The 16,712-nt window shown below is 34.4% G+C and overlaps 1 protein-coding gene across 3 annotated transcripts in view; it reads left to right on the top strand.

The window, feature by feature from the left end:
- Positions 1-16,712, top strand: part of LOC138713110 (phosphatidylinositol-3,5-bisphosphate 3-phosphatase MTMR3) — a 67,124-nt gene that overhangs the window by 14,956 nt on the left and 35,456 nt on the right. For all 3 annotated transcript variants that reach the window (XM_069844889.1, XM_069844888.1, XM_069844890.1), the window contains exons 3-5: positions 9,337-9,583; positions 11,158-11,288; positions 13,309-13,522. In XM_069844889.1, coding sequence (XP_069700990.1) covers positions 9,337-9,583; positions 11,158-11,288; positions 13,309-13,522 — 592 coding nt within the window. The remainder of the gene's footprint in view (positions 1-9,336; positions 9,584-11,157; positions 11,289-13,308; positions 13,523-16,712) is intronic.

Genomic DNA, 16,712 nt, shown 5'->3' with positions numbered 1-16,712 from the left:
AATCTCGAAATAGATTGTTGTGGCATCACAATGCTTCTCCATACTTCTTATACTGAGGAAGTAAAAGAGAAAAAAACCGTCGTAGCTAATTTTCAGTAAATTGTTTTTATATGCATCATTCCTGTATGAAATTTCTCTTCACTATGAACCATATCTGTCCAGTCATGAGAAATCATTCTACATAGACAATTTTTTTTTTCGGTATAACACAAAAAATTGTATTTCTGTGAAATTCTCTAAATAAATAAATAAATATATATATATATATATATTTTTTTTTTTTATCTGCTGGCACCATGGTCTGGTGGCTAGAGTGCTAGACATATAAATCCTGTGGACCAGGGTTCAAAACCCCACATACCCCCGTGATTTATAACTTGTGTTGGACAAGTCCATGATCCAGGTAACATACATAGAGTTTTTTTTAGAGAGCTCCAGTTCCTTTACACTTACTTACAAATGGCTTTTAGAGAACCCGGAGGTTCATTGCCGCACTCACATAAATCCGCCATTGGTCCCTAATCCAATTTAATCCAGTCCCTACAATCATATCCTATCTCTCTCAAATCCATTTCAATATCCTACCATCTATGTCTCAGCTTCCTTAAAAGTCTCTTTTTTCCCACAGGTCTCCCCACTAACATTCTACCATGCATTTCTGGATTCACCTATTTGTGCTGCATGCTCTACCCATCTCAGGCATCTGAAATTAATGTTCCTAATTATGTTAGGTGAAGAATACAATGTGTGGAGTTCTGCATTGTGTAATCAGTCTTTTATACTTCATATAATCAGATATTAATGTGGAAACTTGAAGAAAATACGTTTGTTCCAGTTAACATATGTAACTTATTTATAGTTGGAAAACTAAAATGAGAAGTAATTGCACATCAAGAACTTTTGTAAAAAATTTCGTATCATTAAATGAGAACATTGAACAAATACAGTATGTTACATTCTGTGATTCTTGTTCTTCTAGCAGTCAGAATTATACAATATTTAGTGGACAATCTGTGAACAATTAGGTTATAGCCTTAGTATATTTTAATATATTAAATATGTCAAGGACGTCCATGCAGATGGTGGATTGAACAATTTAACTCTCGACCTCATTTTAACCACAAGACTCATTTTTAATCCTAAGCCAAAACACATGTATGAAAGCATATCCGTGAAATTGATATGATGAGATCACATATTTCGTATCCTATATAATCTACATTATATGTTACATACCCTAAGTATGTATGAATTATAAGGCCATATATGAGAGCAGATTTCAGACAAAATTTGACCAAACTGCCTTCTGCCTTACGTAAAGAAGGAAGGAAATCTGGAACAAGAGGAGCTGATATTACTATCAGTTTACAGAAAATTACTTTTAATTCAGTTTTATATAAAGTTTGTACTTGACATAATAAAAATATGAAGATAATGTGTTGGAAACTCTGAAAACTTCAGGGGCGTATTTTGCGGGCTACCGGCGGTAGCCCAAGGAAATTACAAAAGAAAAAGTTTATAATATAACATAATGTAATAATTTTGTATTATTAGTTTTACCATAGTAATTAAAATTAAAGTAATTGTTAGATATATTTTGTGTAATAATAGGGTCAGCGGTAGCCCAAACCCTTTAACCAGTATACGCCTCTGGAAAACTTTGTATGTGGCATCTCAATACCATAGTGTAGTAGTACATTAGTTCTATCTGCTATTTCCTGTACACCTACATAACATTCCTCTTAGCCATCATCAATGGTTCAATACCTTTCACTTTTTTTAAATCTTGTCTGTACTTAATGAAATTGAAATCCTTTTGTGGACTTCATTTTCCTTTTTGTAAATACAAAAGAAGTTGAATTATTTCACTGCATGCTGTATTAGGCATCTCTTTGTCGTACAGGTTTGGGGTCACTTGTTTGTATTATTGTTGGTGGGATTGATTGAGACGAATGAATTTCATTTTGCAGTTCAGAATTCTATCCTGAGAATATAGAAAAAATTTCAGATTTTAGTTCTGTATTTGTTCTGACAGTAGATCATCTAAATGCATATGTCGGCCTGGTTGGCGCAGTCGGTAAAGTATAGCCTGTTCCTGAGGTTGCATATTCGATCCCAGCCCAGATTAAATGCGATAGGCTCATGTCAGTAGATTTACTGGCATGTAAAAACTCCTGCAGGAAAAAATTCTGGCAAACTGGTGACGCTGATACAAACCTCGGCAGTTACGAGTGTCATTAAATGAAACACAATTTAATTTCTAAATGCATCTACATAGCTATGTAGAGTAAGAAAATGAATCATTCATATCAGTGGTTACAGTATGTTGAATTGCATTACACACTGTGATAAGGGGTTATGAACATGTGTGTTTATGTTAACTAATATTTGTGTGTTACAGTCAATAAATTAATGCAAATTAATTTTACAAATTGTTAGCACTTTCTGACGCAGAGTTAACGAAACTCGAGCTGTGACCACGAAGATAAGTGGAGGAGAGAATAGGAAGATAATCGTAGTTACAGAGATTCCCGTCTTCTAATTTAATGTGAAAAAATGAATGGAATAAAATAAAATGTCATTTGAAAGGCTCAGAAGGTAACAAAATTTCAAAGACTTTTGGGGAGACCGAGACGTAGATGGAAGGATGAATTTGAGGGATGTGGGATATGTTGGTAGGGACTGGATTGATCTTCCTCGGATTGTATTGTATTGTATTTTATTTATTAACATTCCATAGTATTCATACATTGCTTACAGCTAGAATATGGAACAAGTCAAAAAAATTAATACTATTATAAAGTCTTAATTTATAGTCACAGTCTAGATTAAATATATACAGACAAGATTTACAATATAGTCTACTAGTACAACACATAGTTTTAGTATCGATAAGTGTTATTGAATGTCATGAATTGACCTACAGAATAGAAGGCGTGAGAAATTAGGTACTTCTTCAATTTGGCCCTAAATAATTTTATGTTTTGAGTTTCATTTTTTATATCGATAGGGAGGCTATTAAAATTTTTACTGCCATATAACGCATTCCTTTTTGATAGCACGATAGACTTGCCGATGGAGTATGAAAGTCATTTTTTTACGTGTATTTATGCTATGAACTGTTGAATTAGTTACAAAGTTTTCACGATTACATACGAGGAAGTTTATTAATGACCAATGGTGGATTTATGTGAGGGCGGCAATGAACCTCCAGGTTCTCTAAAAGCCATTTGTAAATAAGTATTATTATTATCATCATCATCGTCGTGGCAATAGCTCTCTACATTGGAAATGATGCATGATTTTCAAATTTAGGCTTTCATTTGGTGCTTCTCTTTGCTAGCATATCAGGCCCTACATATTTACAGTATATTCTGAAAATTTCAGATTTTTATATCAAAAGCACGTCTCTTACGGAGTATGCAAGGCAAGCCAGTTTTGGATGCATACTGTTTTCCTATTATCTTTTCCGGCTGTCTAAATATATTGAATGCAGTAACCTAAGGAAAGATTTTTTATTCCGCGTTTTTTATAATATTCTTCAAGCTTGAATTCAGTCTATAATTTCTACGCGATATTTTTTTGTGACCATTTAAGACGTTAGATATCCATTGAAACACGATTTATTACAGCTGTTGCTTTTTACAATATAATGTTCGTGGGTAGAACAAGATATCAGCGCATACATATTGGCTGGTTGTTGTACTGCTCAACCTACATAGTATTTTGTTTATGGTCTTAGTACAACGTGCATTAGAAAGTGATTGGTGGGTTGATGCCGAATTTGGAATGCCAGTATAACACTGTGCTGGCAATGAGTAATTTTTTTTTTTTACTAATTCGTAGGTTTGTGTATATTTATAATTTTAATCCATAGAAAGAGAACTTCCCAGCTGGTTGTCACAGAATTAATATAATCATTATTTGTTTAAATTATATATATTATTACCGTAATTCGTCCGTAGTCATTGGGCTCATTCAGTTCTTTCGCAGCTTTTTAGCACAGATTTTTCTAAATACTCTTGTACCATTAGACAACAATTTAGAATAGACCTGCAGAACTGTAGCTCTTGAGAGCGATTGCTTTCCTCCCCTTTCTTACCCCACCCACCTTTTCTACCTGAGCGGTCACGGCGTTCTAGTTACACTCAGCTGCATCAACATTCAGTCTCGGGGCGGAAGTCTATCATTCCCAATAGAAGTGGAGTGAGGCTGACGTCATATTTCTCCTACTTGCGAGTTCTGCAGACCTGGTTCAGAAGCTGCTGAGGGATATATTTTTTAATTCATTTATCAAACATATTTGTTTTAATTAATCATATATTTACTGTATTTAAATACTTAATGGTACCGTATACATGTTTCAGTCATTTAATAACATTTTTTTGTTTAATTTTATGTAACCACCTGTTTTATGAGTTCGTCTTTCTCTCTCTCTCTCTCTCTCTGAAGATCTGTTAATTGTTGGATAACAGTTCAGAAGCTGTTGTGGTACTGAATGTATTTTCCTGTTCATTTATGTGCCAATTAATAAATTATTTATTTATTAAAATGCAAAATGATACACTTTATAAATTCTGAAATATCTGCATTCTTCTATTTGTCTAATTTTATATAACCATCTGCCTTTTTTACGTTCGTTTGTTCTGCTTCTTAGAGCCTGAAGATTAACTCATAGATAACAGTTCAAAAGCTGTTCGGAGATTAGCTTTGATGCATTTATCAGATTTACTTGTACCAATGAATATGTATTTATTTAAATTTGCAATATGCACGTTTCAATTCTGGAATAGGTATCTCTAATTTTTATGTAACTACCTTCGTTTCTCCCTTTTTTATTCATTCACTCACAGCAGTTTCGTTCACTTCGATTCGTTCGTATTCACCAAGACTTAATTTTACCTGTCATTTTCATGTTGTTTGTACGTTTAAATTGAGATAAAAGTAATCTGTTACAATCGTTAAATTTACTATTCTAAAGAAGTAGGCTTCACAAGTCCTATTTTGTTGTTATCACCGTAGTTCCTAGTTACATAAACAGTACTTAATGTTATAATGTGTACTAACATTGTACATTGTGTTACTATTACAGAACCTCAGATGCCCTTGAGATAACAGTAGTATTTGTGGTTTAATGCCCGAGTTCATTTTTCTCCTTGACTGGTGGTACAGCCTTGATTGTACTCCGAAACGAGAATAATAAATTTTATTGTCGTTAATGGCATTATTTTCGTTCATTATTCACGCCGTCACCATTCATAATCATCGTCATCATGAATAAAATTATATGTTGTTATTCAGTTGCATATGCATTGAGTTTACTTGGAACTTTACTTTAACACTACTTATTATGTATATATATCAAGAGAAAACAAATTGAGGTCAATGATTTATCTTTTAATGTGTATTTACGTAGTCGTGCAACATTATCATGTCTATACTAAAGTTACTAAAAACGCCAAGCATTCCCTTACACATTTTTTCTGTGTTTTTATAACACTATTTTTCCTCTCTTCCTATGTATAAAACTTTCTCCTAATTATTTATTTATGTCGTATGAAATCTTCTTGGTTACCTCTTTAGAATATAAATATACACGCCTGATAAAAGTGTTACCAAGACGTGCATTTAATATGCAGAATTTCTATTGTTGTAGAGATTAACTTGGCACAATACCTTCTTAATCAAGATTCCATGGATCATTGCCATCTTTGCTGGATGTCTCATATATTATTAGAATAAGTAACACAAACTTATAATCAATGTGTAAATAGCCCAAATCGTACGATTAAAATGTATTAATATTATTTGTAACTGAGACATGGAAATCAAAAACTCCCTAAACTCCAATAAACCAAATTTTACAGGAGAGAGAAAAAACTTATTATTTCTCTTACTAACTTTAAATAGTATACATTTATCTATTAATATTGTGTAAAATTATATTCTTTATCAATTAAATACTTCAAAACCTAAATTTTTACATTATCTTACGCTACAATTTGAAATAAACACTGCTGGAGTCGGTGCTTTTCTGACTTCCACAATGTATGAATTAAGAAAAGTGAATAAATATGAGCCATGTGAAGAAAAAAAAAAAATAAGTATATCATACTTTCCTTATGACACATTGGAATACACGAGAAAATGGAAGTTTATTATTAAGATTAACATTGCTACAGTTTTTTTAAATTTCAAATGTATGAGACAGAAAATCACAAATTACCATGAAGCACATCAAAATACACAAATAAAACCACAAACAATATTAAAATGTTAACACAGCCTCATTCATGTTACAGATTCTGTTTTTTCTCTCACTCTCATGTTCTTCCTGTGCATCTAGATTCCAGATTATTACTGTCCGCAAACAGAGTTTGGTAATTCATCCTACTTTCCCTCAGAAATAAACTGCATTAAATTTTGCAAGTCCTTTTGCTTTCTTCTTTCAGTGGCAATGCTGAATTGTGCTTTAATTGACTGAGGAATGATGCATCTGTATTGGGTTTCTGGAAGTTAATCGACTTGATATTGTGCCTTTAATAGCCTTACTTACATGGATTTCATAGATTTTTGTGACATTCTGAATACCGTATCGTATCACTTTACTCAGCTGGTTGAGCGATAGTGTTGCCACCTACCAGGAAATTAAGCTTGGAATGCAAAAAAACTCTTATTCCATGGAGTAAGTGGAGTTCTGACTTCCACGAGTTTCAAAACAGCCCCCAGAATGCAGATGAATGTCGATATTAGTGTATTCTTGCCTTCCACGCATGCGGGACAAACTAAAAAGCATCATCCAGCCAATAACTCAATTTTGTCAAAAATTTGAGTTAGTGGATTTTTGATCTCCCTGTCTCAATTAGTTTTTAATAACCGAGCTTTTGCTTTATAGAGACTTGGGCACAACAAGTTTTTATTGAATTTAAGATGATTTTAATAGTATTTATAGGACGTAGTACAGAATAGATTTAACTCAGCAATGCTGCTTTACTTAAATAAAGTGAACTCTTTGTTTCATATGTCTGTTCACTTCAGAATCATGTGAGAAAACTCTACTTACATAACTGTAAATGCTTTTGAAATTGGTTAAATGTTATGTTTTATTTAATGACGCTCGCAACTGCAGAGGTTATATCAGTGTCATCGGATGTGCTGGAATTTTGTCCCGCAGGAGTTCTTTTACATGCCAGTAAATCTACTGACATGAGCCTGTCACATTTAAGCACACTTAAATGCCATCGACCTGGCCTGGGATCGAACCCGCAACCTTGGGCATAGAAGGCCAGCGCTATACCAACTCGCCAACCAACTTGAAATTGGTTTGGGTCTGCAACAGACCACATGGTCTAAAGTCTATTTAGTAGATGATGATGATGAAATTGATATAATGTAACAAGATTGGTAACTTGAAAAATTTTGGCATTTTATTGTCATATTCTTACAAAATTACCACCTATTCGCTATCAGTATTCAGTTTATAGAGATAATTGGATCATGAATTCCAAAATATAGGACAATCGGCATTCTGTGAATGAATTAATTACAAGGATCACTGATATTTCTCTTAAATACAGGACAGTCCTTGAAATCCAGTATCAGGTTAGTGAACTCAGAAATATTATATCTTCTTGTCAGATCTGAGACTTCCAGTGATATGATATATAACTCTTTATATCATGACATGTGTATTTTAATTCAATGCCTTCAGATAAATTGTGAAAGACTTGATTGGATTAATTGATTGTCATGAGATAGCAGAGGTTTATCTATTCTTCGCAAGTTGCTATCATGATAAGTATATTAAGAAATATTGATATGTAACATAACATTACAGTACTGCCAACGAAAGTTGATCGTAATTTAACCTTGGTGGCTGAATGGTTAGCCTCTCTGCCTTCCATGACGACCTGGGTTCTTTCCCTGCCTTGTTCTTGAAGGAAATTGTGGTGGACGAAGCAGGCCCAAGGGGATTCTCCCGTTTCTCCTCACCCTTATCATCATTCCATCAACTTTCCACAGTCACTTCCATTCCACTCTGTGAGGTCCCGAGCCAGGCCTTGAGAACAAATAAAAAAAATGGCTAAAAGTTGTACACATTTGGGGTTAATAAAGATTATTATTATTATTATTATTATTATTATTATTATTATTATTGTTATTTAACTCTGGTATTAGTGTCAAATATATTTGTGATTTATATATTTTATAATCGTATGTTATTCTCATTCTGGGAAATAATATTTAGTTGATGCCAAGTGTAGGCAAAAGATATTTTGTCAATTCATCAAATTTGCAGAACATTCTGCAGCTCGTGTGTGTGTGTGTGCGTGCGTGCGTGCGTGCGGTTTTTTTTTTTTTTTTTTTTTTTACAAGTAGATATTAATTTATGGTCGTGATAATTTTGTAATCAACTTTAGGCTAGTTTACTGAATTGATTTTCTCTTAATATGTTGAAATATAAATGTATTTAAATATCTAAATAATTAATTGTATTTTTACTTCATAAATGATAGTCCTAAGTATTATATTTACATTTGTAATGTTTTCAATTTAACTAGCAACTTAGATACAGTAAGTTTCAGCGACATTATTTTTCATTATCATTATTATTATTATTATTATTATTATTATTATTATTATTATTATTATTAGCTTGAAATATTTTCCTCAGCACCTTATTCTCAAAAACTCTTAATCTTGATTCCTCTCTCAATGTAAGAGTCCAAGTTTCTCAACCCTACAGAACAACTGGTAATATAACTGTTTTATAAATTCTAACTTCCAAATTTTTTAGAGAACAGTCTGGAATGCAGAAAGTTCTCAACCGAATAATAATAATAATAATAATAATAATAATAATAATAATAATAATAATAATAATAATAATAATAATAAGGCCTAAGTGAAAATGTAGAACCTTGCCATTAAATTACCTCTATCCAGTTCTCCCTCCCCCTATTGTTTCATTTATTTATTTTTTTATTTGATTGGGTTATTTTACGATGCTGTATCAACATCTAGGTTATTTAGCGTCTGAATGATATGAAGGTGATAATGCCAGTGAAATGAGTCCGGGGTCCAACACCGAAAGTTACCCAGCATTTGCTCATATTGGGTTGAGGGAAAACCCCGGAAAAAACCTCAACCAGATAACTTGTCCCGACCGGGATTCGAACTCGGGCCACCTGGTTTCGCGGCCAAACGCGCTGACTGTTACTCCACAGGTGTGGACCCTATTGTTTCATTTTCCCCTTCTGGCTCCCCCAGAAAAATAGTGTAAAATAATGACAGTGGTGTAGGCCTACATATTTAAGACGTAAATGTGTGCTGCAGATGTACGTTCACCACGAACGAGCACTGCCTGGACTGGTTCCGGAGACTTCACAAGGCGACCATGTCCCCATGCAACATTGAAGACCTCTTTGCATTTGCATTCATGGCATGGTCGAGTGAAGAGGGAGGAGAGGAGGTAGCTGCACGTCTGGGGGGCAGCAGAGATGCTCTCTCTGGTGTGTCGTCCTTCCGTGCCGAAGTGGAACGTCTCAAGTTTGACGTGCATGGTGCTTGGCGTATTTCACAGGTTGGTGTGCCTTGTAACGATTATGGAGCAGTAACAACTACAAAAGGTTTAGATTGCACTTTTCAGTTGATGAGAAGTTTTAGAAATCTACAACGGTTCTATCTTTGCCTTCAGGTGAAAGAGGAGAAAAAGGTGATGCTTATAAGATTACTGAGAAGTCTATTTCGACAGTCCAGTTCAAGAAGAAAACAGCTCAAAATTTAAAACTGCGTTTTAAAACTCCATGTTGCTGTGTAAAATCCAATTAACACATTCTGATTTAAAACTTACAGTATATATAAAACATTATTAACAGAATTTTGAGTAATTTCAATGATCCTTGGATTTTTCACAACAACATGAACTTTTAAAACGCAAGTTTATCAAAACTTAAAATTTTAAGTTGTTTTCCTTTTGAACTGGCTTGTCGGTTTCTTGTTCTGTCACTTACATTACTAACTTTAATTTGTTTCAGATAGTTTAAGTAAATCTCTTTCAAATCAATTAACAGTCACTTTCCTGAAGTAATTTTTTCGGAGGGTAAAGCGGTTTGTATGATTGTGATTAATTTCATGGTAGAAAAGTCTAGTAGAAAATTGTGAAAATAAATTGTCGTTTCTATACTTTTTTTTTTTAAAGGGTTTTAAGCAAACCAAGAGTATTCAAAATTACTACAAATTACACTACACCTCACACAGCACAACCCATATGCTCATGAACAATTGTTTTTAAATAAGGTATTTTACTGTAAATGAGTTTTCACTTATGTGCAACCGTAACAGTAATAAATGTTGATATGATTCGGGCAACAAACATATACATGATATCCAAATTTAATACCAAAATAACAATTAAATTGTTTTTAAATATGTAACTGAAAGCTTGTAAATAGTAAATTCCAATGTACCACATATTATTTTAAAATCATGACTTTTATGTCCATGTTTTAAATCACATATTAAGGTTTTAGTTTGGTGATCTCACATGCTTATATTACTATATAAAATGTAAGACATTATATACATGAGGTTAGTTACTGAAAAGATCAAAAGTGTCTGATGATGCCAAAAAGCATGGCGAAAATGTTAATACAACAAATATGTATAACATGTAATTAGCAATGGTTTCACTTTATATCAATATGATAAATCATTGACGGAAATTAGCTGTCTCATAGCTAGCAGTGCATAATAACTGCGGATTCCCGGCCAACAAGTCACTCAGCTGTGTGCGCTCCTAGTATAATGGCAGTTGACATTGGACATACTCGTACACGTCAACACGTATATGCCTAACTTGGAGTCAGACCTTAAAGGGAAACATCGAAGGAAGAGAATTCTATCCGGTGCTGTGGATTGAATTCGGCGTAGCTCAGTGGTCAGAGCGCTTGGTATTTAGAACCAAGGACCCGGGTTCGAACCCCGGCGCCAGAGCGAATTTTTCTCCTTAAATATTAAGTGTCAATATTACAGATAAATTCTGTAGGACAAATTAATATAATACAATCTATAATAGTAAAGTTTAGATCTAGGAATAGATTGTTATTCTTGTAAAAGTATCTGGATTAACGAGATGTGCTTAAATTGTTTACACAGGCCAATTCAGACTACCGACTATGTTCATCCTACCCTCGACTGTTGCTTGTGCCAGCTTGCATCTCAGACGAGACTCTAGAGAGTGCAGCCCGCTTCAGAAGTGCCCGGAGAGTTCCTGCTGTTGTTTGGAGGTGAGAGTCAGCATCGTCATGAAATGATTATATTGTTTAAAACCATTCTTTTGCAGATAAATTTAGGTGGTAAAACTCATGATATTGAATTGAATTTATAGGAGATAGCACTAAAGCCCAACACTGTGACGTGTTACGATCTATTGCACTAACCCTCAAGCTAGGCGCATTCCCAAACCCACACTGGCTGACTACACTAAGGTTCGCTGCATACTCAGGTTTTGAGCAGGCAATCCCCCTCATCCCTAGGCCAGTCCCCTCCGTGCGTCGCCAGTCTGCGATCAAGAAATACTATGGAATGATGATGAAATGGTGACACAATTATGTAAATGCCTAATATGGGGAAAAATGGGAGAACCCCGAGAAAAACCCTAACTCCAACCTTGTCTCCCACAAATGTCACTGAAAAATCGTAGACCTGACCAGAACTCGAACTTGGGTTACTTGCGTGACAGGCCGGAGGTCTGACCATTCAGCCACCACAGGGGATAAACTCATGATATAATTAACTGTGTTATTTTAATAACTTTCATCTTTGGTACCATAACCATTAACATAGACCTAGAATTTTCTTACATATTAAATTTCTGGTTCGTATGTAGCCCACATTGAAGTTCTCAGTTTTGGTGAGTTGTGGAAGAATTGATTTTATGTGCATTTAGGACTGTTGCCAAGAAAAAAAAAAAACTAATGCAGTCTCAAGTTCTGTAAAGACTTCCCATAATTAGTAAAATAAAGATGTAGAAATGAGGGAAGAGTTAGGAATATATACAAATGTTACTGACAAGAATAGGGAATACGGGTAATTTTCTGAAACACAAAAAGGAAGATAAGCTAAAAAATCACTGAAAACCTGGAATGACATTAGAATAGGAAGGTGGAGATGACGACGAAATATTGGAAATTTTTAATTATACGGCCTGTTTGTGAACTTCCAGGTTATACTGGACTGCATCTTAAATATTGTCGGACCAACTGATCTGTGCCCCTTCAGCGCTGTCATCGTTCTTGGAAAAGTTAACGCCTGTACTCACTCCATTCCACCCGCTTTCCTCCCACCACGTTAAACAGCAGGCCACGAACCTTGCCGAATAGGGATGTTGCCAAATTTCCGTCAAACGGTGTCATAAATAACTAGTCCTCCATGCTACAATATCATTTCTTTGAATCAAAATACATCTTGTATTTCTACATTTTTAAACCTAAATCCCATGTCTTGAATCACTTTCGTAGCGTTTCTCTTCAACCTCGGAAATTATTGCTTCTCTCGCAACCTTCAGTAATTTCTTCAATGTCGGAACTTCTTTCTGCACGGTATAAAATTCTTGTATCTTTCTTCTTAAAATATACATCGGTTCATATCATCTACAACAATTAAAAGTCCCCTTGGTCTGTTCGTTCTTCCTTGGTGATTCTAGCTTTTCATCTCCTGCACAGACTCCCTCTCTCCTGATTTTCTTTATTAGGAGCTCTGACCTGCCTATATAAATTACATAACATGTTGTATTAGTATTAGTTAAGTAAGTAATTTCAATACGTAGTCAATTGAAATAAAATAAGCCCCACCTGTGATCGCAGTGCTCTTTTCGTTGCCTTATTTATAGGAAACAGATACTGACCTGTTTGTTTCTCTTCATCGCAAAATGCTGTTACATACTTGCTTAATAATGTTTCTTTCCCCACTCCGTGCTACAGTGTTCATGTTGAGTTGACAACACTGGACTGCAAGTGCAAATAAACTGTCCTGCAAGAAAGTCAAAATTGAGAGTAGTGGGGGACAGAAAAGGAGAGAGATAGAAAAGAGAGAGATAGGAATGCAGGGAGAGAAATGAATTACCGAGCTGAGTAGGAATTAGGGTTCAGTTCGCATATCTTACAGGGGCACAGATCCGATGGTCCGACAATATGAGTGTCAGATTGTAAACAAAATTTAAAAAAAGTATTTTTATATAATAAGATAGTAGTCTATTCAATTTTCCAATGAACCATATAATTGTTACGTTGTGGATTGAACCACTAGGCACACAGGTAATGGCGCAGTGATAGCTCGCTGCAGCCAGCCTGAGGTAGGATGGCTGGGCTGGCGGTCGTCTGAGGATGAAGACCTGCTGAAAGCCATAGCAGACGCCTGTGCATATGACAGAGGACGCTGCACAATGATGGACCGTGGCAACACTGGCACACCTACCAGGGAGGCAACTGAGAATGACACCGACTCCTCAAACAGTAGCAAGGTTTGTACTCTTCACGCAGAAATTCTTAAACGTATGTAATGTTGTTGTTTTCTAATGACAGGCGTTTGACAATAAAGTCATTTGACCTCTTGCACTCCAATATTTTTCAAAGATATTATCATGGCCAGCCACTGAAGCACAGATTTTGAGGTGTTCCGAATCCATTTCTTGGTTTGAGTTGCACAATGGGCAGTTAGGAGACTGATAGATTCCAATTCTATGCAGGTGTTTGGCCAAACAATCATGGCCTGTTGCCAATCTAAATGCAGCTACAGACGATTTTCGTGGTAAATCGGGAATTAACTGTGGATTATGATGCTATGTAATGTACTACTGTTCTTTTATTTTATTTTCTAAAATTCATTTGTATAAAACTAATTTTGTGAGTGAAGTAATTTACTATCACAGGTAAAGATTCTGTATGTGCTTGCCATTGTGGTACATAATTGAGGCTTTGCCGGAAGAAAGGCGGATAGAACTATACGCCCTTCTTCGGGAAAACGGTTTAAAATGTAGTGAATAATTATAGTAGCGAAATTTTGTTTTGATTGTACTGTACATACCTGCAGGACAGGGCTGCATGCGTGCATAACATTTGCGTTTTAAAATCTTAGATTGCATGTATCTCAATTCGCCATATTGATGTATACGCCCTTTTTCCGGCAAACCCCTCAGTTGTCATGGAAGTAGGACTCTCTGACTTCAGCACTATACGGGAGGGGGGGAGTGTTGTTGACACTGCACTCTGAGTGTCTTTTATTTCAGAGAAAGATCTGGTACTGAGTGCATCTTGTAACAGTTTTGGAAGTTACGGCAAGATGAAAAATTCCTCCTACTATTCATGCTGGAAAGCTTGAATTACATTGTTCTTAATGCAACATAACTACCATTGAGAACACTAAATTTTATCCAGCATTGATAGATGATCGGTTACACCTCAGACAATAGAGAGATCACTGCATGTCAATGTTTATATCGGCAACTGTATGAAACCTTAATCACCAAAGAGACTCTTTAACATTTGCAAAGGGTAAATAAATATAGGAAAACGAGTTAGACTAGTATGGCAATTGTCAGAGAAGTTCTCAATTTTCAATTTGTAAAAGTTTAGAATGTGGCATTGTTTTGTGATAGGATGATCAGTCGATCTTCTTAATGTATCCAGCTGTTTGCTGACAACATAAAGTCTACTATAGCCCACTGTAGTCTATTCAGTTGTTGTTTTTCACGAGAAATGAGGGGTATTTTGATCGGTGTTCATTATAGATGCCTGTTGCTAGTAGCCAGAGGTGGGGTGTAGTCAATATATACTGCAGGGCTGTGTCTTCTGCAACTGGTACTGATGATTTTAATTGACTTCTTTTGTGGTTTATGGATGGACAGTATAGAAGAATGTGTTCCAGATCTTCATCGTGATTATTACACCACAGACAAGTAGGATTATCAGAAAGGTGAAATCGGTGTAGGTACAATTGTGTGACAATGTGACCTACTGTGCACAATCTAAACAAAATATAAAGTGCATCAAGTTTGTAAATCTACAACATGAGACCTCTACTATTCCCATCTTTCCACAGACAAGATAATAAATTTATTTTAAATGTTCAGTCATATGATTTATCAATTTTGCAAATTTATTATTTGCTAATACATCTTGAAAAAGATATTTATGAACATTTTTGCCTGTATGGCATCATCAGATATTAAAAAATTTAACGAAATCTAAACCTGAGTCCATTAAGTTGTACACAGTAATATGCATAACAAAGGTTGAATGATTTATCATGAGTTTTATGTAATGGAAAATCTTATATTAGGAGAATGTTCAGTTTTGAATAATCTGTGTAATTTGTTGATTTGCCGAAAGATAAATATGAAATTTATGATTATAGAATGTAGGAGTATGAATGAATGCTGTATTCACTTCACATGCACACAATACAATTCAAGAACTCGAATGATCACTACTGAAGATTACAAACAAATGTATTGCATAAAAACACGCACCATTTAACTACATCAGTAATAATTGCATAACACTACGTGATCTGTTTTACATAGACATATTAGTACATTATGCAACGAGCCTATAATGATAGTAATTAAGACGCGAGGATGTTTATGAAAAGAGCACAAGCAAGTTTCATAATTTTCATACGAGCGTCTTAATTACCATTATAGGCAAGTTTCATACGACTTTTTATGCTCGACCATATTTCTAACTTGAAATTATTCATAACTTTCACATTATCTTATGTGAATGGGAAGGGAACTGACCTTGTGCAATCTCGTGAATTGTGAGATGTGCGCAGATGCCAAAGTATTGATTTTTTTCCCCAAAACGAATGTAGACAACCTTGATCTAATCTCGTTAAACTTGATATAACCTTGAAATTGAATTCGACATTGAAAAACAAGATGACAAATTGAATTTATTTGAATATTATTTACAATTAACGCTAATTATTATAGTGACAGAACATAACCTTCTGTGACAGTATTGGATTTCCAGCCTGCGTGACTTTTGCTAGTTGTCTTTCGATTGCATATCCGAGAATAATTGAAAACCTGAACTTCAATGAATAGGTGTACTTTAATGACATGCATTAAAGGACTGCTACCAGGTGTATAATTACTACATTTCGGCATGGCCGAGCATAAAGTACATATTTTTATACATTTTATATTCAAATTTTATTAATTTTAACAATGTTATTTATACAATAAGTGACCTATAACAAAAATGTAACATGAGTTATATGTATTAATATTCACATTCTATAATCATAAATTTCATATTTATCTTTCGGCAAATCAACAAATTACACAGATTATTCAAAACTGAACATTCTCCTAATATAAGATTTTCCATTACATAAAACTCATGATAAATCATTCAACCTTTGTTATGCATATTACTGTGTACAACTTAATGGACTTATGTTTAGATTTCGTTAAATTTTTAAATATCTGATGATGCTGTACAGGCGAAAACGTTCATAATTAATATCTTTTTCAAGATGTATTAGCAAATAATAAATTTGCAAAATTGATAAATCATATGACCGAGCATTTTAAATAAATTTATTATCTTGAAAAAATAGATTTATCTGAAAATCAAAATGAATTGTAAAATTTCCACAGACAGCCGTCATAAGGAGTTTCCTTTGGCCATTAAAAACTCATAGTT

The sequence above is a fragment of the Periplaneta americana genome, chromosome 14 (genome assembly GCF_040183065.1).
Source record: "Periplaneta americana isolate PAMFEO1 chromosome 14, P.americana_PAMFEO1_priV1, whole genome shotgun sequence".
NCBI lineage: Eukaryota > Metazoa > Arthropoda > Insecta > Blattodea > Blattidae > Periplaneta > Periplaneta americana.
Note: the sequence above shows the minus strand (reverse complement) of the source record. Positions and strands in the feature narration are given on the sequence as shown.